General features: G+C 47.1%; 1 protein-coding gene across 2 annotated transcripts in view; it reads right to left on the bottom strand.

Moving 5' to 3' along the window:
* Nucleotides 1-26,821, bottom strand: part of ETS1 (ETS proto-oncogene 1, transcription factor) — a 131,363-nt gene that overhangs the window by 39,907 nt on the left and 64,635 nt on the right. The window contains exon 1 of one of the 2 annotated variants that reach the window (XM_049778245.1): nucleotides 21,335-21,469. The exons of the other annotated variant lie outside the window; for it this stretch is intronic. Within the exon in view, the coding sequence (XP_049634202.1) occupies nucleotides 21,335-21,416 (82 nt within the window). The 5' untranslated portion in view covers nucleotides 21,417-21,469. Of the gene's footprint in view, nucleotides 1-21,334; nucleotides 21,470-26,821 lie in introns of those variants that run through there. 2 annotated transcript variants of the gene reach the window in all.

Below are 26,821 nucleotides of genomic sequence, written 5' to 3' on the forward strand. Positions count from 1 at the left end.
TTCTTATGTTTTTATATAAATACATTTTTCAAACTCCTTCTTACCCCCCACCCCACTACCACCAAAGAAAATTTTTCTCTCCCACTCAGTGGGAAAGAAAAGGCTTTCTGAGATAAAAGGCTGCTTCGAAAACCCGTTAGAGGAAGCTAAAGCCCCACATGTCTTTGCGCCTCAGAAAAATAAACAAAGTGTGCATTCTTTTGTGTTCTAAGGCTTTTCTATGCAGATGTGCTTTCCTTTTAATAAATAAATATAGACCTACCAAAGGGGAGAAAGGACACTCAGAGACAGTGCCCATGGTCCTGTGATGGGAGTTGTGAAAAGTAACACAAATCAAATCCATGGCCCATGCCAGAGGCTAGTCCCGGGGCCAGGCTGAGCATAGGAGATCTTGGGGAGCTTTGCAAGGTCCTGGACTGTCTGCTAGAGGAACAGGACAGACAGGCAGCCTGGGGACCTTCTCAAAGCACCCTGAACCCAATCCCTCATTGACACTCATTGGGAAGGACAGTACTTGGGAGATTCAAGTGCCATATCCCCTCCCCCAGGCAAAGAGCCAGGTGTGATCCCTGAGCACCTGTGTGTGTGTGTCCTCAAAAACACAAATAAAAGACAAAAATGGCGGCTCCACAGCTGCTCCTGTGGATGTGGCCATTCTGCTTTCCCCTGGGCAGCACTGGTCTGGCTACAGAATCATGGCGGGAGTCTGGGACACCAGCATTTATCTTGTTGGCTCAAGCCCCACAGTATTAAATTCAATCTTGCTTTATTTCTCCAATTTCCTGATGCTTCCTTCACCCCCTTTGCACTGTTGTCCAGGTTTCGGTTTGGTTTTGTTGTTGTTATTGTTGTTGTTTGCTTGGGTTTTTTTGGCCACACCTGGTGACGCTCAAGGGAACTCCTGGCTATGCACTCAGAAATCACTCCTGGCTTGGGGGACCATATGGGAAGCTGGGGGATTGAACCATGGTTCGTCCTGGGTCAGCCAGGTGCAAGGCAAATGCCCTACCGCTGCACCACCCACCGCTCTGGCCCCCAGGTTTCTATTTTCTGTATTCAGATAAGTCCCTGGAGGTCTCTGTGCCACTCCTATGAAGAGGCAGACTGAGTTTTTGATATTTGGTAAGGATGGGGTAGGGGTCAGGGCATGGGATGAGGTTCAGAGAGGAATGTTTGACACCCTCAGAACTATAACAGCAGTGCCACTTGGTGATCGGAGTGAACCTGAGGGCCTCCAGCACATCTGCACCATCTCTCTGATCCCTTGTCCTGCTTTTGTCATGCCTTAGTTCACAAAGACAAGGCTGGAGCTGACCCCTGGAAACACTCAGACATGTATGTGTTCATAATTAGCATCCCTGCCACGAAAGAAAACGAGGATACATCTAGTGCTACCAAATACTGGTCTTTCTACCAGCCACCCTCCTACCCCCAAAACCCCTTAGAGCTAGCAGGGAGACCCTCTCCCCAGGATCTGGTGTTGGCTACTTCTTCACCGCCCCTGGGATCTCAGGGTTGGTCAAATGCCACCTTTATCTATCACCAGCCAGGCTCCATGCTGCTGGCCACATGCTTCCCACATTCTTCTCTCACCAGAGTCCTTGACATATGTGGGGAAGTCTGTTCATCCCAGGAACTCCAAGACAGTGCATTTAGACCAGGGGTCTCAAACTCACAGCCCGTGGGCCGTTTGCGGCCCTCCGTACAACATTTTGTGGCCCTGCCCTAGAGGAATCTTTTTTTGTTTTGTTTTGTTTTAGTTGTTTAGGTTACCCCCCCCAATGTTCAAGGCTTATTATTGACTTTGCACTGAAAGATCACCCCGACTTTGCATCCTGCAGCCCCCAGGTAAATTTAGTTTGAGACCCCTGATTTAGACCCTTGAGGGACATTTCCCAACCTACATGGGATCCGAAGTGCCTCATCTGGGCCTTGAGGCAGCACGGACAGAACAGAACAGACGGGGACAGAAGCTGGTCTTGCGCCTCAGAGGAGGGCACAAGAGTCAGTCATCTCCCGGCAGTGGAGCAAATTCTCCCCCACTAAGTCTCAATAAGGGACAGGCAAGTTCAAAGAGGAGGGTGTGGCCACCCCCGGGACCCAGAGACACAAAGACAGAAAGAAAAAGAGAAGGGATAGAGAGTGAGCTTGGGGACAGATCGGCAAACAAGCTGCAGTCGCTGTGCTTCCCGAAACAATGGGCACTTAGAGAACAATGATACAGACACAGTCTTGGGCTATTTATATCTGCTGTGGTGAGTTCCAGACAGGGGGGGAACTGGAACTCTGCCCTGTGAGCTCAGCTCCAACTGGACCGGGGCTGGAGGAAGATGAGGTCACCCCACACTCAGCCTGCAGAGTGGGGGCCTGCCTGTGTGCATAAACATGTGAATGTGTGCGTGCATGTGTGTACTGCGCAAGTATACATGTGTACATTCATGACTGTGTGCTTGTGCACATGCGATTCTTTAAACGTGGAACATGAAGCAGGTTCCGGGACTCCACACAGACTCTGCCTGCGTAGTTTCTCACCACCCAACCTGCTTCTGTCCCCAGATGTAAGAAGTCTTCCCTTCTTCTGGGGTCCTCAGAAGGGTCCTGGGATCATTCCAAACAGCCCTGTACAGCATGGCACAGTGCCTGGACAAGAGAGGGATGCATTCGAGAAGAGGCAGGCACTGCACACCCATCCCAAAGCACCTGAGATCACCTTCTCTGACCTCTCTCCCAAATGTAGCATACCAGCCCTGTATACCCACCTCAAGCATCATCTAACAAAGGCATTATCTCAAGGGTACAAGGCAGGCTAGGGGGTTTCCACAGGCCCCACTCAGTTCACCAGGTCCCGAATGAGGAGAGAGCCTTTTGCTTTGGCAATAAATCCCATTCCGCCCAGGTTTCCTGCGCCCTGGGAGATAAGCTTCAAAGGGATGATAGGTTCTCTCGGGCCCTGGGGCTGCCTGCACACCTGTGTCCTGGCTGTTCTGACCCTGTTCCTCTGGGCTTTCAGTCCACTTACTCTTTGGGGTTGGCATTTCCAATACCCACCATCATCTGTAACCCCAAACTCGGGTGCGTCCACTTGGCCTGACTGCCCTGTCTCCCTCCCCTCCTCCCTGGGAAAATGTGAAGCAGAAAGTCACCTCTGCAGCCACAAAGCAGGGACAAGGAATTTACAGAGTCTCCTATAAAACTTTAATAGCTCCTCGGATGCTGGTTCGCCTTGCAGGCACCTCGACTACGACGTAATTCTGAAATGAATGAGAGATGGCAGCAGGAAGGAGGAGCTGGTGAGGGTCAAGGGTCCTGCACCATGCAGCACAGAAAAGGGAGGCCGTGGGGCCTCAGACATCACTGGCTCCAGCACTTTTATTTATTTATTTATTTTTAGCCAACAGAGAGACTGAAGCTGGAAGATGTGATATCACGTGGTTGGAAATCAACCATGGGGTGCATTCCCATCCCCACTGTGTTTCCCAAAGTAGCCTGCTGAGGGTGGGGCACGTAGGGGCCACCTCTCTCGGCATCTCCATGGTTTCTTCACTCCCAGGAACTCGGGTATGTCATTCTCAATGCATACTAAGCCCCTCCCAAGTCCCTAAGAAGCGCAGAGACGCAATCCATCCCAAGCTTTAATCCACACATCTCAGAACCCGATGGACCATAAAACTATGGGAACTATTTTGCCAGCAATTACAGCTGAACACCAGGGATTAGCCAGCAAGCTATCTCCCAGGAATCAAAGGGAAAGCAGCTGGAAACCCCATGGTGTTGTTCCTACAGATCCAGAAAGTGTGGATGGAGCCTCATCTCAGGGGTCTAATAAAAATCTTCATCTAAAATGCACCGAAGAGAAAAAAAGATCTTCTCAGGGTAAGGGTGTGAGAGATATTGGAAAGGTCTAGAAGGCAGCTGCAAGAGATTCCAGTCAGCTTGTACCAAAGAGGGGAGCAGAGACACAGAGACAGGGCAGAGGAGGTCCAATTCTCACCACAGTAGAGCTAAAGCACAGAAACCGGGGCGCTGTCTGTGAGCTGGGCTGGAACCTCTGAATAAACCCCTGAATAAAGGTATCCACACAACTCCAGCTATGAATACACAGAGAGGGTGAGGGGCTCAAGGCCCAGGGAAAGATTCCCCCACAAGTTGGGCTCTCTTTCAGGTACCAATATGCATTTTCTTGCCCTTCTACAGGGGATGCTTCTCATAGAACCCAGTCCTGCAGCCCACAGCTGCCTCCCAGAGCCACACAGCAAGGCCTGCCGCCTCTCCCAGGGGTGAACCAGACTAGTTGACAAGTTGCCAGGCTGCCCCAGTCCACATATCAATGGGTGCCACAGGCCAACTGGCGAGAGCAGAGTAAAGAAAATCAATCAAAAGGTGAAGGAGACAGGAACTAGGATCCCTTGACCCATGTCAGGTAAGACAGTGACAGCCCAGGAGAGCAGTCTTCATCTGCGCCCGCTGTGAGGAAATGGCTTGGCCTCATCAGGAAGCCATTAGGAAATCGCAGCCACCACAATTCCATGCAGCTGGGGAGAGAAGCCTTCTCTCTGTACAAGCTGAGCAGACATGCACAGGGGCCCTGCACCCACCGTGAGCAGCAGGAGAAAGTCATGGAGAAGGCAGTGAAGAAGGTAACTGAAAAAGGCCACGGAAGAAGGTCATATAGAAGACCATGGCAGAAAGCCACAGAAAAGCCAGAATTTGGCTGGGGAGGGAGCAAGGCCTGCAGTGGTCCCAAGATAGCCCCTCCACCAAGATCTGCCCTCAGATATCAGAAAGATAGAAGGGGGACTCTCATCGGGTAATAGGGGCCAGGACCTTGGTCCTCTGTCGAACAAAAGTGCTTTAGAACAGTTCTTTAGTCCAAAGTTTCATTGAAGGTCAATGAGCATGGGTTTTTACGAGGAGGTGAAAAATGAAAATATGCTGGAATTAGATCCTGGTTATCCTAATGCTCCCTGAGGATGCATAAAGGCCATGAATGGTCCAGTTTTTAATAAGCGATGGTGGGGTAAAGTGAAGGCTTACAGGAGAATTTGCATCCTAGCACTGAGCATAGTCAGGAGCAACGCCTGAGCACTGGAGTTGGGAAAAGCCCACTCCCCCTTACCAGAGTAATGCAAGGCATGGCCCCAAAAAGTGAATGTAATGGCTGGGGAAACAGCTCAAGAATATGGCATGTGCCTAGCATGTGTGAAGCTTGAGTTAGGTCCCTGGCCCTGCGTGCCATTCAGGGATTGGCCCTGGTGGCCCTAGCACTGAAATCCAGGCACTGAATGGCCAGGAGCTTCCCCAGGCTTCCTAAGCATTGCTAGGAAGCTGCTCCCACATAAATGAATTTAATGTGATGTGATTTCCAAAGGAAGGTAAAAAAAAAAACAAAAAAAACATTCCATACAATCATTCCATTTCTGGGACTCTTCCACCAGGCTCAAGGCACAAAATTCAGGTAGACAAAAGGCAGGACAAGACAATGAGAGTCTCTCTGTCAGGGACACACACACGCACACCACACATATACGTGTACATACAACTCAGCATAAGTAAGAATAATGACACAAAATGGGGTGGCCAAGTCTGGAGGGAGGGCAGCAAGTCTGCCTACAGAGGGGCCCAGTGTAGAGAAATGGGGACAGACATGGAGACCAGACATAGGGAAGATCAAGCTTTGGGATGGGAAGACTAGAAAAATAGGGGAATCTCTGTGATGCCAGAAAGGAAGACAAAGAGACAACATCAACCCCTAACTCTCAAAGAGGCCCCAGGAGAGATGGTCCAGGCTTACCCTATAGGCATATTTGCACATTCAAAGACCCACTCTCTGGAGGAGTGTCCCAAACCTGTGGCAGGAGCATGGGAGGCCAGTGTATGAATAGTTTTATTCCTGAGAATAATACAGACCAGGTTGGAGGAATCGTGAAGCCAGGAGATATAGCCCAGCATGTGCCCAAATGGGATCTCTTTGGAAAATTCTATTCCAAGAGAGATCATGAGTTTGGTGCCCTGGAATGTCCCACAGCAGCAGTCCTGACTCAGATCTGAGTAAGGCCCCATCCTCCAATGAGTAAATAAAACTGACCCAAGGCACAGAACAGGGCGTGGGGGAGGAGAGAGCCAGGGCAGGCGGAGGGCAGGACAGAACTGGAGAAGGCAAGCATGGACTCTGGCGCTGGGAGCTCACGCATGCAGTTTGTAGGCCGTGCCAGGGACGGCAGCAGGGCAGGCTGCGAGAACTCATTCTCAGGCCCTTCCACACAACCCCAGTTGTGTGCCTTGGCAGCATGCTCCCTGGGCTTTAGAATAGGCTAAATTAGTCACTGGATTAGCAAGTGTCTTTATCCACACAGGCACACAGCTGTTTAAAGACACAGGAGCCCTTTTCTTAGGTGCCAAATTCTGGCTACAAATCCACGGCTGCCACTGACAGCCAGCAGCATTCAGAGGCTCAGTTTTCTCTACCGAAGAAAGCTTTGGGGGAGATACAGATGGGGAGTCTGCTAAAACTGGGATGTTCTAACTGGCATTTACTGGGGGGTGGGGGGAAAATCCTCTATATTAATAGGGTAATAAAAGGGATAAAAAAGGACAGTTATTTCTTAAGAAAAAAAAAGTGGGGCAGAGAGATAATCCAGAGGTTAAGATGCTCACCTTGTATGCTCATGGCCCAGGTTTGATTCCTGCCACCACATAAGGTCCCCCAAGCCCTACCAGGAAAATATCCCAGAACACAAGAACCAGAAGTAAGCAGGTATAGCCCCAACTCTCCTCCACCCTCTCCTGCCAAAAAAAAAATTAGTCCTCCAGTTATTATGTAGGGATGTTGTTGATATAAGATGTATGGTTGAAGCAGGGAGAGCAGAGTACAAGCTGTATCGCAGGTGAACTGCCTCAACAGGTACTAAGTAGGCTTTTCCTGAGAAGTCTAGGATGCCTGGGTCATGTTCCAGCAGTAAAAGGATCCCAAGATAAGTGACACTACCCCTTGTATCCTAATAAGGACAGTTGCACCAAACAGCCCTGTGGTGGGGCCAGGTCCACGCCCAAGAGTCCAGTTTTCACGTTGGGAATGTAACTGAAGGCCTGGCTTAGGCTTGGCAAGAATGCGTGCGAGGGGAGGAAAAAGAGTTTTGCTGGCCCACTTGCTCTGGGTGTCAAGTGGAAAATTTTTCTGTAACCAGGTTAACTGTAACCACAGTTTCAACAACTACCAAAGTCAAAGTAGCACCATCAGCAAAATGCATCTGCAGAGCATTTGGGGAGAGCTGGTGCTCAGTACAGTCTTTAAAGGAATCCTCTCCTAGGCTCCAACAGCCCAGGAAACCCTCCCAGTATCCCCACTGGAAGAGCAGAAAAGCAAGACATGGAGGGTCAAGCCATTTGCTTCTGGAGAAGATGGTGAGCAGAGAGTCAAGTCAAAACCCAGAATGCCTTGCTGCAGATCCCGAGCTTTCTGAGCCCAACCTGACTGCCAACCAAATCAGCAAGGAGAGAGGAGTTATTCCAGAGCCCAGGAGCAACCATATGCAAACCCTAGGATTTCCAGTCATACGTAAATCCTTTGATGCCATCTACCAAATGGGCCAAAGAAAACTTGTCTGTCTTGTCTGCGGACGGTAAGACATCCACAACCTAAGCAACCCTGTCCTGACAATCTATCATCCACACTCCATCCTGCTGTGGAATCTTGATCTGGACCACAATCCATGTGAAGAACCATGCACTCGCTTCTGGAAATTCCAAAAAGCAGCCCCTGAGAGGTCCACACACACTAAAGGTGTTTAGTTACAGAACAAGGCCTGACAGGCACTGGAGTCTGGAGTCTAGAGCAGCTCAGCAAGTGTTCCCAGCCAAGCAGAACCCTTAGAGTCGGTGGCAGGACCCAAGTCCCTGAACCTAACAACACTGCCGCCATCCTGGAATTCACATCTCACTCTTCGGCACCCGCATGCCAGAGCAGACTGCGTGAGGGAACAGAACACGTCATGTTTTCCTTACCAGGCAGATCCAAAAATCCAGAGGCCTATCTTTCTTTCTTTCAAAATCTCTGAAGGAAACAAAGGTAAAAGCCAGGTGCAGCCTGGAGACGCTGATTCATTCCACGTGTGTTTATTTTTCTTCTAACAGTTCTGTTGCATCAAATGGCCTGAAGGCCTAGACTTGTGCCTCTGAAGAGCCTCTCTGCAGGCTAACTCTCAGTCTAGGTGGAACTCTGACTTCATTCCTCTGCTTTCCCAATCTGGAAAATGGGGCCAAGGTGTTCCATGAACTAGTTTGGACAGCAAAGACCTTTCCATCTATTTTGAATTTGAAAACACACCAGGAAAACAACATGACTAAATTTTTCTGGCTCTCCTACCATACATCCTAATGATGGATATTTTGGGAGGTGGTTTGGGGGCCACACCCAGTGGTGCTGAGGAGTTACTCCTGGCTCCGCACTCAGAATTACTCCTGGCAGATCTCCAGGGACCCTATGAAATGCCAGAGATCAAACCCTTGTCAGCTGCGTGCAAGGCAAGCACTCTACGCACTATATCTCTCTGGCTCCAATGGTGGATATTTTAAAATGACAACTTTGCTCCCCTTACCCGGGGGTAATAATGAGAAACCTTTTAAAGGCATCAGCAAAAATAAAAATTTCTGAGAAGCAAAACCTCTGGTGCCAAGTTTGGTGCATTTTCTCTGCAAAACAGATTCTAAATTGGTAGGACTTTATAATTAGGAAGATTAAAGTTTAAATTTACCACTTGAAAGTTCTGTGGACTTGGGCGAATTATTTGAGCCTTTGTCAAGTACTCAGCCACAAAGTTTCAAATGAAGATGGAAAAACAACAGCAGGCGTTCTTGAAGGACAGGATTCTTTCTGCAAAGCAAGGTGTGTTGTGTGGGGGGGGGGGGGAAGTGAGGGGGTCAACATGTTGGTTTCACCTCTTTCACTTCTCCAAGGGGAAACCCATCTGTGTGGGTTCCTTGAACAAGTCTCCAGCAGCGAGCACCAAGCTTTTGGCCTGGAGGGTGGACTCCTGCTCTGTGAATCGGCCAATGTTTACTGTCCCTCACCCTGGGAGACACAGAACTGGGGTCACCATTGCATGCCTCATCTCTCCCCATGGTGTCTCCTCCCAGAGGGCTCTGTAAACAGAACTCCCACTCACTCACGTGAACACACCTGCAGATTGGCCATCCACCCTGGATCCTAATCTAGTGGGCCCAGAGAAGACCCTTATCTCACACCAGCAATAAAATGGACAGAGGGCACAAATTGGAGGATGGAGGGGGGTGCCAGCTTGTGAGCAGAGTTTCTGCAACATCACCGAAAGGTAAGCAGAATAAAGGTGCCTTCGATCTAGTTCTAAGCAGAGACCCAAACCCCAGGTTAAGGAGGTTTCTTTGCAGCAACACTCAAGATTCACTTTCCAAGACTAACTTTTCTCAGCAAGGAGGCAAGTTTATGCCTAAATTTTTGTACATGCCCCCCCCCCCACCTTATGGGGGAGAGGCAAGAGAGATAGTATCATGGGTAAGGAGCTTGCTTTGTATGCAGCCAAGCAGGGTTAAGTCCCAGGTATTTCATAAGGTTCTCTGAGCACCACCAAGGGTGTGATCCAAAAAAACAGTAACAACCTCTTCAAGTCCAAGGCCAAGCCCAACCTACACTAGAGGGAAACCGTCTCTTCATCTCATAGCCTGTAGTATTACTGAGAGGGAACTAACCTACCAGCTACTTAATGTTTGCCCATTGGCTTGGCATTAAGGGGAGGCTTTGCAGGCACCCAAATTCTATGCGGCAGTGCTCAGTGTTCCCAATCAATAAGTAACAGGCAGCCAACTACTTATGAACTTATGAACTCTGAATCAGTGGGAGAAAGGAGTGTGCCTACTGACACTTCTGATGTCAAGTTAATGCTGGCTGTTACTGTCATTGTCAGTACTGTTGTTATGAATGTGACTGAGCTACATACTCATCAGACCAAAAAAAGTTAAGGAAGTGGACATATGGCCCAAGAGGTAATGTCTGGCATGTGAAAGGCCCTGGGTTTGATCCCCCGGCACCATATGCCATGCCGTCCTCCATCACTATGTATAGCCTGCAGAATATATATGTATATTTATCAGAATTATAGTTTTATATGCAAATATCTTTATAATATATATGATGTGAGCAGAGCAGAATGCAATGATCAAGGCATCATCCACCTCCACGATCTAACTCTGCCTACTTTCCCTGAAGCTCTGGATAGTCCATTTAAGGATGGTTGCTGCTGCAATTTCTTCATTTGCAAAATGTGGATAATTCAAAGGATTTTGAGGCTCAAATGTGGCAAGATATTTGTTAAGCTATAAAATGCTACTAGAATGGAATCAAGGATCAAGTGAATAGTAAGTTACAGGTATAAGTAGGACCCTTGCTTTTTCGCCAACTCAATAACCAGACCCAGCACTTCTGAGAATTGTGCGTGCAGGCAACAGGCTCTGAGCCTGAGTGTTTATTACCATTTGTGCTGAATTTAAATTCAGCAGCTCTGAGACCCTGAGCCAAGTCCCTCACCTTTTCTGGTCTACAACTGTGAAATGCAAATAAAATAAAGAACTCCATCACAAGAAAAAATCAGCAACCTATTGGAAATCAAATAGTCCAGAGAGTGAAGATGAAGTCCCGCACCCCTAGTGAACACACATAGATAAACTCTGATCGGGCATTTTTCCTTGTTTTCCCCTTGCCCCTTCATCTCAAATCAGTGTGCTAACCTTCTGGTCCTGATTCTCAAAGAAAAGGGTAACTGTGGAGGCCCTTTTGCTTACTGTAGAAATAACATCAAGACAAGATTTTCTGGGTCCAGGGATATGGCTCAGTGGTAGAGCATTTGCCTTGTACATGCTAGTCCCTGGATTCGATACCCAGTACCACCAAAACAAAAGCATCTGATTTGCATCCAGGTTAAGAGTGTGCAGACAAAGCTCCACGGGACAGTCAGTATAACCACTAGGAACTATCTGACCTCGCTCCACTGAGCAAAGCTGACTGCTGCCCAGAACCCAAGGCTCATGACGCCACCCCCTCCAGGCTGTCAGGAAGAGATGCTGACGGGCCTGTTTCCCCCCCTCTGCCCCCCCCCCCCCCCCTGTAAGTTCAGGCCTCACACCACATGCTCAGCCCTGAGGATGCAGCTGGAATTACTGGCCCCTCACCACCTCCTCCTCTCTTCAGACCCCAACAACAGAGTCACTAGAGTTGCCTTCCGCTGCATATGCAGCCAAGATTCAGGAAAAAGGGAAGCTATTTCAGGGAGGGGTGGGCCAAAAGGCAGGTGTGCCTCCCTGAGCATAGGTTCACCCAGAGACATCAGGCCCCACAATTCTTTACATCCTCCCTTCCTCTGAGGACATGCACCTTTACCTCTGTTTGCAAACTTTGCCAGCCCTGGTGGGCATGAAAAGAAGGTGGAGGATGCAGAGAAAAACCCTTCTCCTTGTTCCTAGCTTCACAGTGATATTCTCTGCTCTCTTCAAACTTAAATTAGTCCACAGGTGATGAGGGTCAAGGCGGAGCTTATTGTTAAAAGAAACCCCCCACCCCCAGTCATCCTCTGCAGTAAATGTGAAGGGCAGAAAGTTCAGAAAAGGGGAATCACTTACCCAAGGTCACACAGTTAAAACACAGATTGGACTCTAAGCTTCCAGAATTCCCCGGCAAGGGAATGAATGCCCCCACCCCACCCAAATATCCTGTCCATTTCACAGCACACAATGTTTTTCCTGCTCTGCTGAGAGCTTTCACCCCCCAGGGATCATGAACCCTCTTTAAACATCATGCACTTCATTGGCAGTTCAATGATATAACACAGCCTGCGCATCAAAGAACAGATTGAGCTGCACCAAGAATATTGAACTGGGGGCCAGAGAAATAGCATGAAGGAAGGAGTTTGCCTTGCATGCAGAAGATCGGTGGTTCGAATCCCTGCATCCCATATGATCCCCTGAGTCTGCCAGGAGTGATTTCTGAGCATAGAGCCAGAAGTAACCCCTGAAGCACTGCCGGGTGTGACCCAAAAACCCAAAAACCAAAAAACCAAAAAATAAATAAATAAATAAATAAAAACCCAAACAAAATAAAGAATATTGAACTGATAGGAAATAAGTATAAATGCAATAAGTATGAAAGTAATCACAAGAAAATCTTCTACCCAAGATTTTCTATGATGTATTTTCTGAAGGGCATTTGAAAATCAAACTCATCAGCACACTCTAATTTTAAACATAATCATGAAATTCCCCTCTACATAAAACTTTTTTCTTTTTCTTTTCTTTTTTTTTTGGTTTTTGGGTCACACCTGTCAGCGCTCAGGGCTTACTCCTGGCTCTGAGCTCAGAAATCGCTCCCTAGCAAGCTCGGGGAACCATATAGGATGCCAGGATTCGAACCACTATCCATCTGCGTGCAAGGCCAACACCCTACTGCTGTGCTATCTAAACTTATTTTTAAGTGTTTAACGCTGTTAAACTGAACAAGTAGGTGATCTGACCTGGCAGAGGCGCCTAACTAGGTTCCAAACCACGTATCCATAATCACTCAACAGAGTTAAGAATTCTCTGGTCTGACCTAGATTCTTTATTTTCCATTGAACCTCACAAACATGTACCTGATCGAATGTGTCATCTTCTTTGAGGTTTAACGCTTGTTCTGATCACATGATAGAGAGGTTTTAACAACTAAGTATGAGTGGGAGATAATGTAATGCTCTCCAGCCCCACACCCTAAACAGACACCTCTTTCAGAAACCTATTCAATACTTCTGTGCTCTGTCCTCATACCTCCCTTACTTCAAAGGCTAAATCTATCCTGGGAAGTGATTATAAGAGCTCCTCTTCAGGCGGTTCCTATACTTCTTCCACATCATTCTCTTCTAAATCAAAGTCTTTTTCTCCCAATTTGTGTTCACTGTCTTTTACTCCAAATTGCCCACGCACTTCTACTTGTGGCTATCCATGAAATCATGAATTTGTCCCTTCTTCTTCCCTCCTTCAAATGCCTCAAAAATCCCTGCAGCTGACCTAAGGAGGCTAGTCCAGCCTAAAACTGCCTGCAAGTGTAGCTGGAGCTCACTGGCCAAAAAATGTCTCAGAGTGGTGGATGCACACTTTCATCCATAAATTCAGGCCAGGGTCGTCCTACATCAGAAATCAGGGAAACACCTGGGGTGGGGGATGTGTCCTCAGAGTTTTCCACACTAGCCCCATGCCCTTGCTCCTCTGGGACCACAAATATTCAGGCACTAACGCACACACAAAGAGTGGGAACAAGCCCAAGATTCCCACCCAGCTAACGAAGCTGGGAATTCCCACCCCAGAGCAAGGGCCAGTTCTTGGAAGGATTTTCCCTATGCGATGTCACTTGTATGCATTCGACTCTCTTACTCATTCCTCATTATTCCCATGAGTTCTTTTATTCTTTTGTTCTCCTTGGTCAATCTTTGCTTTCTCTTCTTTTTGAGTCTCAAATGTCAAATTAAAAGCCCCTACCCATTTTCTCTCCATAAAAACAAAGAACTCCATAATGGTTAATTCACCCATATTAATGATAAAAATGCCTTTTTCCCCCCTTTGGCTCCGTTGACAACAATAAACTTCCATCTCAGATAAACATGAAAATAAACCAATACAAACCTTCCCTGTCTCTATGGTCATTCCCCCAACCAGTCTCACACACACCTGCCACCCAAGTTTACAGCTCCAACCCAGAGAACCTTGCAAATGAAAATCAACCGTCTCCCCAGCACCCCAAAGCTACCAAAAAAAAGAGGGTTTCAAATGCTTAAACTGAATATTTGAGGTTGATTGTTAGCAGTTCTCAAGGCGCTGTGAAATATTACATTATGCGTCAGAAACGAATTAAGAAATATAACTCATGGTTGGGGGAAAAACCACATATGTACTGAGACGCTTGAGATTCAGTGTCAGGTTGGTGCAACTAGCTTTAGATGATTGCTTCCCCCAAGATTAGTCCTTGAGAGTCACTATTATGAAGAATATTATCAAGCCATGAAGCCATGTCAGTATTCTGCATGGCATGGCCTTAGGTTGTTGGGAAGAGAGTCCCAGATGGGGCATGATTAGTCTGGTATAATTATTAATAATATAGCACCAGGGCCCGGAGAGATAGCACAGCGGTGTTTGCCTTGCAAGCAGCCGATCCAGGACCAAAGTTGGTTGGTTTGAATCCCAGTGTCCCATATGGTCCCCCGTGCCTGCCAGGAGCTATTTCTGAGCAGACAGCCAGGACTGACCCCTGAGCACTGCCGGGTGTGGCCCAAAAACCAAAATAATAATAATAATATAAGCACCATCATATTCTCAAAAGTATCCATGTTGGATAAAAAATGACTGAATCTCCCTAACTGTTTACTTCATCCAGATCTGAAAGCCAAGAGACTTAAAATTGCTCAATGCTTCTTTGGATGTTAAAGCAAAGTCTGGGTCAATAATTTACAGCTCAACAAAACTCTCCGAAAGTGAACAATGAAAGTCTATGGGGCAAAAGGGAAGCTATGATGGAGGAATCTTCACATCAGGCTAGACTCAAGAACCAGAAACTAATCAGCACCTGAGAAATAAGATCAAGGTCAAATAAGCAAGAAACTCTGAAGGACTTATTTAGAACAATGTTTGATTTGGATTGTGTGTGTGAGCGTGGCTCTCTGTAAGGAAAGTGAGATAGATCAGTGCAGCAACCAACTTGCCTCTCTGCCTGCCTGGAGGCTATAAACTGTCCAAGGAGAGGAAGAGTGTGCACAAATAGACACAGGGCTATAAAAAAAAAAGGAAAGGAAAGAGAGAAAGAAAAGAAGGAAGGAAGGAAGGAAGGAAGGAAGGAAGGAAGGAAGGAAGGAAGAAGGAAAGAAAGAAAGAAAGAAAGAAAGAAAGAAAGAAAGAAAGAAAGAAAAGAAAGAAAGAAAGAAAGAAAGAAAGAAAGAAAGAAAGAAAGAAAGAGAAGAAAGAAAGAGAAAGGAGAGAGAAAGAAAGAAAGAGAAAAAAAGAAAAAGAGAAAGAGAAAAAAGAAATGCACCTGATTTTGCAACTTGGAATCATCACTGATGCTTCACACAGAGATACCTGCCACCCACAAGAAAGCAAAAAAGGGGCACCAGAAGTGAAAGCTATAGATTTGTGGATGGCCTTGACATTCATTGTCCTCCCTGAATTACAAAGAGCTCAACAACTGTAAGCAATCCCCCTCTCCAAGGGGCTGACTGCATGGAAGATGGAGCCTCCTTTTCAATGTGAAGCAGCCAGAGATCCCTCAGAGCCACTGTGCTAAGATAATTTGTGTGGGCCGCAACGTTAAACTTGGAGAAAATGCACCACGGAAGGCAATGCTGGAAGACCAATACCTTGCTCACTCACAAGTAGCCAGAAATCTGTGTGTTTCTCATTGGCCATAGGGCTGCAGAGAGTCGACATAGATTTCCACGGCTCCTCTTCCCTCTTTAAGGTAAAATAACTACCGTACATCCTGATGTAGGAAGTAGATTTGAAAACACTAAACCTTATTGCATTGGGGGTGTTGGGCAGAAGACAGCAGACAACCAATGTTGGTACCTATTGTTTCTTCGCAAGCCAGAAAATTAAACAATTTTAAGAAAACACCGGTCAGCAAGTCCGAGATAGTACAGAGGCTAAGGCACTTGCCTTGCACAAGATCGCACACACACACACACACACACACACACACACACACACACGCCCAGCTGCACAAGATCGCACACCACACACACACACGCCCAGCTGCACAAGATCACACACACACACACACACACACACACACACACACACACACACACACACACACACACACACACACACACCACGCTCAGCCCTGCCAAGAGTGATCCCTGAATAGAAATAGAGCCAGAAGTAAACTCTGAGCTCTGCTGGGTGTGACCCAACCTTCCTCCCCCCAAAAGGAGAGAAAACACTAGCTGCCGATCTCTGTTGCTCCTCACTCAGATCATGTCAGAAAATACTGTAAAACAGACCAAATCTGGAGGCTCTTAGACCAAGGTAGAAAACATACTCTCCTCATCAGAAAAAGTGAATTTATCTGGAAGATTCTGGAAAAACAAGAACCCTGGTGGTTTGCCTGGTGATCTGAGAGGCCAGGCTCACTAAAATCTGCTAGAATCCTCCTGAAACTAAATGCCTGTGTGTCAGGCCCACACCTCTTCCAACTCAAAGTATGTTCTTTCTCGCCTTGTACACCCTTCCACACCTCCAGACAACAGTGTGCCAACAGTGACACATACACACTGCTTTCATTTCTAGGATAGAGTTTGTGTGGCCTTAGGCAAAGGATATACCTCGGCAAAGATCCATGTCCTGTACTGCAAAGCGGCTAGAGGACTACATCCACCCCTCACCCATCAAAGTCGTGTGAAGCATCAAAGTGCTAATTTGTGCCAAAGTCCCAGCACGTAATGGAGGCTCAGTCTGGGTGTCTGAAATAGTCTGTCCTTAGCACATTGCCCAAATTCTAACTTCAATGCCATCTGAATGCCACCCTGATCCTGGACAGCCCTGCAACCCAGAGAGACTATAATTATACCACCGTCTTCTCAGGGCTGCCTGTGCTCTTCCGGATGAGACATATTGCTTTCCTAAAAAGTCCTGATCTATATTACCCGGCTTTGGGTTCTATGAAGAGTTTGATGGAACCCAGAGCAAGCCGGATCCTGGGCAGTGGACCACAGGTTGGGTTTGTCTCTGAGCAGGCGAGCACCCCTCCAGGGATGTCTCTTCTCTTTACTAGAGAAAAAAAAAAGTTACACAGGCCTTCTCCCTCATTCCCCTCCAAAAAGAAAAAAAAAAAAAGGCAATACAAACCAACCAAAAAATGCCAGGAATGCAAGCTCTGCCAACCAAATAAATAAATAAAATGTAAGCTACTTTAAAATAACTGAACACCATGTATTTCTCAACTCGGCATAACTGGAAAGCTCAGCTTTCCCATCAAGCCTCAAACTTCCCCTGACCCCTATCCTGGTGGTCTCTCCCCAGCCACCATCCTGTACCATGAACTGTGGCAGTGGGGACCAGGAGACACCTCAGCACATTCGAAGAGACATGCCTCATTACACTTGCTCTCTGAAGTACCTAACTGGTGCTTCCTTAAGATCTCAATAAGCAGGTTACAAAAGTCCCCCTGGAAAGTTACTCTTCCTTCCTCTCCACAAGGATAGGGAGCAGAGCTCAGCTCAGCAGTGGCCCTATCAAACATTCCAGGGGGGTTCCTGAACCTTCTGTGCTGTAAGAGGGAACTGTCCTGGGCTTGTTTTCAAGTTGGCTACTAACTAGAATTTATGGGAGGGGGGGCACCCCAGGGGAAATGCTCTGCTTGAAGAATCGAGACACCTTCATAGACTTCATTCCCCAACAAGGTGAACCACCACCTACCACTCTCAGAGCCCAGAGCACAGAGAGATGAAGAAAACTGAAGAGGCACAGCTGGGATCCCAACCCAGACAGGCTGGCTCCGGGCTCACTTCTCTGAGCAAACTAGTCACTAATGGAGCACAGGTCGAGGTGTCTCAAAGCACAGCAAAAACCGTGGAGGAGTCCGCAAAGCTCAGCCCCTTCTCCTGTCCTCATCAATGATGAAACTAAGGCCACTGAACTTCTTCCTGACCAGAAGACAAGGCAGATCCCTCCAATGCTGGAGCAGGCCTGGGGCTGGACATTTCTTTCTGACCAAAGGACAAACATCCAGAATTGGAACTCCCTGTTCTCTGGGCCTATGCTCCGCTTACCAGGAAGGTGGAGCAGGGAAGGGAGAGAAAATGAAGTGGCTTGGGAATGTATTTGCTTTGGCACAAGGCCTCTACCCCTTCTCAGCAAGCTCCTCACCAGGAGGCCACTTCATGGCCATTCAATAGCTTTGTTTGTTTTCGCCCCATTTAAAATCAGAGAAGCTCAGCAACTGCACAATCACAAACAAAACACACACTCTTTCGCATACAAACTCATACAAACACACACCCATAAACTCGCACACACAAACACACTCATTCACACACATAAAAATACAAACGCATGCACAAATACACACACACAGACATCATACAACTCAGGCAATTCACATATACACAAAAACACACAGGTGCCTACTTTGGGGGTGGAAAGTTAAGGTGATCACAAAGTATATGTTAATCTGGACTTGAAAGCTCTTCGAAACATTTAATCAGGAGGAAAAATAAGCAGAGGCTTTTTTTTTTTTAGGGGGAGGAGGGAGCCTGAGCACACCCAGACATACTCAGGGCTCACTCCTGGCAATTCAGCAAAATCCAAAGATGTGTGAACTGGGGGGGGGGGGGGGGGCACAGGAGTGCTAGGCAAGAGCCTTGACCCCTGCACTCTACAGAAGGCTACAAAGCACAGTTCTTGAGTTGGTCAGACTGTAACCCTAAAGACAACCAAAGGGTCCTTAGGCCAATCAGCTTCCCTGGGCCTCTCAGTGGCTCTCCTCATGGAGAATGGAGACTCTCATTTAGTGGACTAGGGGATAAAGGGTGGTAGAAAGGTTGCTACTTAACCCAGATGAGATGCCCAGACTAGCAGTCTCCACGCATAGAAACTCCACAACCCGAAAAACAGTTCTGACAAATATTTAGGGTCCCACGGTGAACATGCAGTATGCTGGGAGAAGTTAAACTTTAAGCAGAGTCCTATATGGCCTAATGGGCCAAGCAAATCCCCACCAGGCCCCTGTCCCCCTCCCAACAGCAGGAGCCTGTGTTGCTTCCCTCTCTGCACCTGCAAGTTAATCTCAACTGCTATTTCTTCCCTCTTCTGCAAGGTAACTTGCAGTATTACTCAAGGCAGCCAGGATTGGTTTTACCACATTTCACTTGCATAATTGCAGCAGATTTTTTAGGTCCCCCACCCAAAAACTTGTTTGGCAAAAATGTGGGATGCAACCTTTAAGCAAAATGTTTTTGGAGGAAAATGTGCCAGTGTTATTTTTCTTTTAATAGACTACAATGGTTTGTGGTGACAGCGATTTTGTGGTGAAATAGGGCACTAAAGCCTCAGGCTCTCTGGACATTTTCAGATAAGAAACTTATCTTCTCTCTGCCTCTATTTCCCTCTCTGAAGTAAGGATCTATGAGTCACATAAAATTGCTAAACATTCCCCTCACCCCCCCCAAATAAGTTAAAACTTAAGTTATTAGATATATTCTCTAGAGTTTGTCAAGGTTACTTTGACAAGTGAGACCAAACATTTTTTTCACATTTCAATGAATGTCAGAAAGCTGTTTAATTTTTTTCTACTTTATCATAGCATGCAAAGTTTTCACTTTTTGAAAAAGTAAAGTTTTGTGAAAGCACTGGTTATCATGAGGCTGATTTGAGCATTTCTGCCTCATTGTCCCCATTTTATAGATGCGAAAGCTAAGGAAAGTGACTTATCTAAGTTTATTTTCTTCAATAATCCAAACAACAGTATCAGATTATGCAAGTCTCTGATAGTTAATATTAAGCTTCTCCCCAAGATTGCTTCAACAGTTGGCAGTGATATAAAACATGTGGTGTGGGGGTCATCTGCGTCCCCCACGCTGAGCTACACTGTAGGTTCAAGGACTGACACAGCGGCACGATATTTCCCAGATGGCTGATCTGTCTCTTCCCCATAAACACACATATAAACAAGCTATTCTTAAGGAAAGCACTGAGTTTATCTGTCTTCTCTGGGAACTGTCCTTGCCCTTCTTTTATATATGATCTGAAACTATTGCCACTCACAAAATTCTTTCTGGCTACCTTAGGCGCCCTCCCCCCCTCCCCAAGACATCCCATCTGAACTACATCACTTTGGATTTTCTATCAAAGTCCCTGAAAAGTCTCAGACCAGACCATCGTCAGCCTTGGACATGCTCAGCCTTCTCCATCCCCAGAAATACTGGGGCTGGCTCTTGAGCAAGAAATCCCAACCCCTCCTTTAGGAACAGTTGTGAATGGGCTCCCAAGACCAAATGTCAGCTTGGTCTGGGTTGCAAGTTTTTTTTTGTTTTTGTTTTTGTTGTTTCTGGGGCCACACCCAGCGATGGTCAGGAGTTACCTCCTGGCTGTCTGCTCAGAAATAGCTCCTGGCAGGCACGGGGGACCATATGGGACACCGGAGATTCGAACCAACCACCTTTGGTCCTGGATCAGCTGCTTGCAAGGCAAACGCCGCTGTGCTATCTCTCCGGGTCCTGGGTTGCAAGTTTAAAGGATCAAGAAAAAGTTAAAAGGGGGGGGGGGGGGGCTCTAATTATGGCAGAAGCAAAGAAGTACATCACAGGGAACTGAATGGTTGTTAAATATATTGACAATCAGACAAGCGGGTAGCTTATTAGAGGAACTCATTACATTCCAGACAGTATCTAGCCCTTCCCTCCAAGATCATTCATCTCCAAGAAGGGTTCCTGTATCTAAAGGAAGCACCTTTCCCTCTCAAATTGCTTTTATTCCAAGAATTCTATAGCCCCACATGCCACTGACCAGCTCAACACTCAAATCTGTATACAAGACAAACTGAAATTTCTTTCCCTCTCTCATCTGAAATCCTTCAAAGTTAGAGACCGCTTCCAGAGTTTTGGCCCTTAAATACTTGGATGTTTCACCTCTTTTTTAACTCCTCCTTGGGGGCAGGAGTGAAATGGGTAGAGCCCAGTGAACTAACTGCATGAATCGTGTGAATGGGGTATTTCCCAAAGTTGAGAGGATCATTTCCCACACTGGTTCTCCCATCTTCTGGCTCTGGACCCAGAATCAAGAACAGACAGTCAGGGGGCCTTGTGAGAGAGGAGTGAAGATGTTTGAAAATGTTGGTAGATCAGCTGGAGCCACAGTTTTTGGGGTCCCACTGACCATTCAGGTCCAACTCAGGGCCATCCCAGCAGGGGCAGCGGTCAGTCAGTGCTGCCTAAGTGAATGCTAAGAAATAAGGCCAGACTATCCCTCGGCTGGGAAAACACATTTTTAAAAATAGTTAACAGGGTGCTGGACCTTCTAGAATTTTTTTTTAAATCCCCACTAGTCGCAAAAGCACAGCTGCGAAAATAAATACCACCCCCACCACACCCCAGGCAGGCAGGCAGGGGTCGGGGGGCCACCAGCCAGCCAGCCACCTTCCTTCCTTTCCTCTCTTCTTCTCTCCAGCTGCCACCACCGGGGACACCCCAACTGGGGCAGGCAAAGAAACTGCACAGCCTGGAAAAGAACAGCGAAGGCGGGGTGGGGGGGACCCCCAGATCTGGGTTGAGGGGTGCCATAGCAGTCACTGCTCACTCACCCGGGGAGGGGAAAAGGTCCAGATCGACTTTTTCTGTCTTGATGATGGTGAGAGTCGGTTTGAGATCGACGGCCGCCTTCATGGTGCCAGGAGTAAGGAGGGGGCACTCGGGATGGCAGCAAGTTTGCTGTGATTCTCTCTTCTCTTTCTCTTTTCTCTCTCCTTCTTTCTCTCTTTTCTTTCTCTGTCTTTTCTCTATCTTGTGTCTCTCTCCTGTCTCCCTCTCTCTTTACCTCTGTCTCTCTTTTCTTTCTCTTTCTCTGTCCCTTCTCTCTCTGTCTTGTATCTCTCTCTCCTTTCTGTGTCTCTCCCTGTCTCTTGATCTCTGTTTCTCTGTCTCTCTCTCTCTCCAACTGGGAATGAGTCACCGGGGCTGGGGCACGGGTGTGGGGCAGGGCCCAAAAAAACGCCAATTCCCGCAGAGCTGCCCCCGTGCCCCGCACGCAGTGTCTGTCCGGGGGAAGCAGCAGAAGTTGCACTTGGAGGGGAAAGGCAGCGCGCGCCTCGGGTCCCAGCCTCCTCCTCCTCCTCCGGCTCCCTCCGTCCGGCTCGTCCCCGGCCCGCTCGCTCCCTCCTCTCCGGGGCAGCAGGCTGCCTGGCTCGCCCTCTTTCCTAGCCGCTCTCCGATCACTCGCTTGCTCGCTGGCGCGCGCGCTCAGCCCTCCTCCTAGGGCGTTTCTCGCTGCTACGGGCGCGCCCGGGTTCCCTCCGGGGTCGGCGGCGGGGAGTGAGGGGCGTGGGTCTTCAGGGGCGTGGTTAGGGCGTGGCTTGGTGTCTCCAGCCAATGAGAGAAGATCCAGGACGGAGGGGGCGGAGCTTCGAGTCCGCGGGACGCCGCTTGCCCCACCCGGGCCCGCTGCTCGGCGGCCCTGCAGCCCAGTGCAACCTCCTCGTCCGCTCGCTCGCCGGGCTCCGGAGCCCCAGGAGGCCCGGGCGGGCGCTGGCGGGCGAGGCTGGGCCCAGCAGAGGTTTTGCCTCGACCCTGTGGGGAAAGTCCGTCCGATTCGCCACGCATTCTTGAGGACTTGCTCACCAGCTCCCTCCTTCCCCTCCTCCTCCTCCCGGAGTTGCATAGTTTTCCCCGGTGCGTGTCCTCATCATTCATTCACAAAGACTGACATGACACACACAGGACGTGAGGCATGAGGACCCACAAGGGAAGGGGCCTGCGAGGGAGCCCCGAGGCTGTGTCCTCCTCATCACAGTGCTGGGCGACCTTTAGGGTCTGAGTCCACCACCAGGCATTGGCCAGTCTGAGCAGAAACTGGGTCTCCGCCCTTGTGACTACTGATCTCACCCAAGGCAACCTAGCTGGAGATCCCAGGACAAAGAGCCCAAAGATGCTTTTGTATTAAAGGTGAATCGAGAACCAGGACCCCCATCTAGATTCCTAGTAATGGAACCCCATTTAGAACCTGGTTCTACTTCCATAAGCTTCCAGTTAACCTACAGTTCTTAGATGGAAGCTTGATTTTTGCTTTTCTCATTTTTTGTTTTTCTAATTAAGAAGTCACCATTTGCCAAAGTTTGGGGCAAATAGAGCCCTTCATAGATTTTGATAGATAGCACTGATAGTCCTTCCAACACCAACAAGCCCCAAAAGAAAAAAAAAAAAAAGAGTGTGGATTTTTGGCACCTATCATTCCAAGGCCTTGAGCAAAACAATTTGGGAACTCCAGTTTTCTGATATCACCACAAGATTCCAGAGAATAACTTGCCACTTACATAGATGATCACAAATCAAGCAGAAAAGCAGTGCTAGTCGGTCTCTCCTCCTCCCTCTCTCCTTCCCTCCCTCCCTCTCTCCTTCCCTCCCTCCCTTTCTTTTTCTCTCTCCCTCCCTCCTTCTCCCTCCCTCTCTCTTCCTCTCTCTTCTTCCCTCTCTCTTTCTCTCTCCCTCCCCCCCTCTCTCACACACACACTGCCTGAGTCTTATCTTTGATGAAAAGATTAAATACACATCTTTCTGAGCAACCTCAGAGGAAGCTATTTTGAAAACTGTTTCCTGATTTCTTTGCACAGGTTGGCCTCCCTCCCCTGGCCTGTAACTGGAGCCCTGTCTGGGTCTTGGCTAAGTTTTCACACACCTGTTCACCTCCATCCTATCTCATCTTGGTGTCCCCTGGAAGATGTTGGAACTAGTCGTTTAGTCACTGCAAATCAAGGAAGGGGGCAGAAACAAATGCAAAATCTCAGACTACTGATACAGAGTCCTGTGATCCCCCACAGCCCTCTTCAGTGATTCAGTGATTTGATCTGAGGAAAATATTTGCATGCTAGAAGCCTAAATTTTTTTTTTTTTTGAAGTACAAAAGCCTTGCAATCCAGCTGTGTTTAAAAGGTATGAGAAAACAATGTTAGCCTCCAGATGACAAGACCAGACACTTGTGAGCTTGGGAAAAGCTGGGGGAACAGCTGATGAATGCATTGTATATTGGCACAGCCATATGAACAGCAAATAAAGCGCCAACAAGCCTGCCTTACCGACTCAGAATATATCAACCACCAGAGTGAGAAAAAAATTCAAGCGTCACTTTGGGGGAATTTTGTGCTATTGATATTTGTCTTTTTAAAAAAATGCTGATTTTTTTTTTTTTTTTTTTTACTCCTCTTATTTCAAAGGCAGCTTCTTCAGAACAAGTCTTTCTCTTTCCCAGGTCTGCTCTGCAGCTTTCTTCCCAGGCTAGCCTAAACACTGCTGCTCCCAGACCTCTAAATTAGACTTGAAAAGAGCCCGCTGGCTTACATGTAAACACTTTCCACTGCAGTCAGGGGAGACTTGATCCCTTCCACCTCTCCACAAGGACAACTTTACTGGTCACTCGTCCTTAGTCAAACCCAGTTCTGAAGCACAGAAGCTCACAATGTCTGACTGGAGTCAAGGAAGGTTTGGAGAGATAACTGGGGGTGCTACCACAGATCTCTCCAGGAAAGCCACCACTCCAAGAGTCTAATGATGATGATCAATGTTATGCAAAGTGATCCATCTGATCTGGCTTGAAAGTCCCTTCAAACAAGGAATCTTACTAGGGTCAAGTTATGTTTACATATCTGGGATATTATTAATTTAACCAAGCATCACATCTGATTAAGCAAATCAGTTCTGATAGGAGCACTTTTTGTTGAAAGACACTGGCATAGTTTTCTAAATGTGGTCACAGACATTTTAAACTCACCATATCCTAAAGAAAAAACAATGGGTAGCCTAGTACTTGACACCTTTCTTTGAGCAGAGGCTTAAGAAAGGAATGTGAAATGATGAATGCCCATGCAGGTCTTTTTGCCACCAACTCTTTCTAATCCAAAGGGTCAATGAGTTTGATAGGTTGTGGATAAAAAGAAAGTTAAAAATATCAGCTCCAGAAGCAGGTTCCCAAGTGTGCCCTGAGGTCTCACCATGCCCTTGGGAGAAGACCTGAGGTTCCCCCAAACACAGAGCAGCCATGCCTTGGCACCTGACTCTACTCAAAATTCAGACGTTATAGCCTCAGTTTCCCAAAGCTGATGGAATGGCAGTAAGATAATATTCCTCCCTCAATAGAGTTCCCCAAGAGATCTCCCTGGCCTTGAGTTGAAAGCTGAGAATAAAGTGGAAAAGACACCCCCACCCCAGACTATCAAAGGAACCACAGTAGAGGAAAGAGGGAGAAGACTGTAATCCTGAAGTAACAGTCACTTCCATAATCTCTCTAAAAAAGACTTCAATGTTGAAATGTTTGAGCTCAAAGAAACAATGGAAAGGACAACAAATAAATTACAAGAGGAGAGCAGAAATAAGAGGAGACATAGAGGCAGGTTGGGGGTGGCAGTGGGGACACTGGTTGTGAAAAATGTGCACTGGTGAAGGGTACTGGAATATTGTATAACTGAAACTCAATCATGTAACTGTAGCTCAGTGATTCAATTAAAATTTGCTAATTTAGGGGCCGGAGAGATAGCATGGAGGTAAGGCGTTTGCCTTTCATACAGAAGGTCATCAGTTCGAATCCCGGCGTTCCATATGGTCCCCCGTGCCTGCCAGGAGCAATTTCTGAGCATGGAGCCAGGAATAACCCCTGAGCCCTGCCGGGTGTGACCCAAAAGCCACAAAAAAAAAATTGCTAATTAAAAAAAAAAAAGGAATATGTTTCTCTGATCTGGGGCTGCCTTGAACTTCTCATGGCGAAGAAAAGACCTGTTCTGGGGAACTGTGTCTATGCAGATTGACTCCAACCTCAATTTCCCCAACTCCAGTCTGGCCTCGGCTTCTATTCCAAATTCTTTCGAGGTGAAAATGTTATCTGAATTTTAAGATCATCCAGAAACATCAATCAAAGGAATACTTTGAGTTTGTGTTGCAATGTTGTAGATAGGGAACATTAGAGATAAAAAGAGACTCATCTTGGTGTCCACCCATGCGCATTCCCCCACATACACATCCCAACATGGTCCCAGCTCTGCAGTATTGTCATACTCAGAGGAGTTCTGGGAACCATGCAGTGTCTGGTATCAAATCCAAGCCCTCATGCAAGGCATGTGCTCTAGAGACATCTTCCTCCAAGAACCGAGTTCTTAGGTGCACACTTCAGTGCATTTTCCAGTACTTGGGAACCAAGATCTACTGGTAGATCAGTCTCCACATCGAAGTATGTAATCTACTGCTTGTGCTATCTCCCAGACCCCAAATTGTACTTTTAGACACCTTAGAGGCTTTTATCTGAGCAAATGACATCTAACCAGTGCTAACTGAGAACAGTATATCCATAAAAATCAGAAAAATGTTGCTAGAATTGGGGATGGGGTAAAAATGGCATTTAACATGAACTTAAAAAATTTTGATATTGAAACATTGATACTAGTGTTCACACAAATATGTAGAGTCAGTAGAACACAGAACCATTCATTCTCTTTAACAAGTCATTCTCTCAACAACATGCCAACCTTAGTTGAAATTTCTTTCAAGAGAATGGAGAGTTATTATGGGGATAGGGAACTTGGGGTTCATCCTTGACACCGAGAATATCACTACTGCACAATACCAGTAGTGATTGCTTAGCACAGAGCCAGGAGGAAGTCTTGAGCACAGTCAGTTGAAACAAAAAAGGAAAAAAGCATGTAAAGAGAGAAAGAAAAAGAAAGGTGAAAGTAAGAGAGTAAGAGAGAATGAAAAAATGACAGAAAGAAAGAAAGAAAGAAAGAAAGAAAGAAAGAAAGAAAGAAAGAAAGAAAGAGAGGAAGGAAGAAAGGAAGGAAGGAAGGAAGGAAGGAAGGAAGGAAGGAAGGAAGGAAGGAAGGAAGGAAGGAAGGAAGGAAGGAAGGAAAGAAAGAAGAAAAAGCAAAGAATGAAAGAAGGAAGAAAGGAAGAAGAAAGGAAGAAAGAAAGAAGAAATAGAAAAGAAAGAATAAGAAAGAAATAAAGAAAGAAAGAAAGAAAGAAAGAAGGAATGAAGGAAGGAAGGAAAGAAGGGAGGATGGAAGGGAGGAAGGAAGGAAGGGGAAAGGAGGGAA

The sequence above is a fragment of the Suncus etruscus genome, chromosome 8 (genome assembly GCF_024139225.1).
Source record: "Suncus etruscus isolate mSunEtr1 chromosome 8, mSunEtr1.pri.cur, whole genome shotgun sequence".
NCBI lineage: Eukaryota > Metazoa > Chordata > Mammalia > Eulipotyphla > Soricidae > Suncus > Suncus etruscus.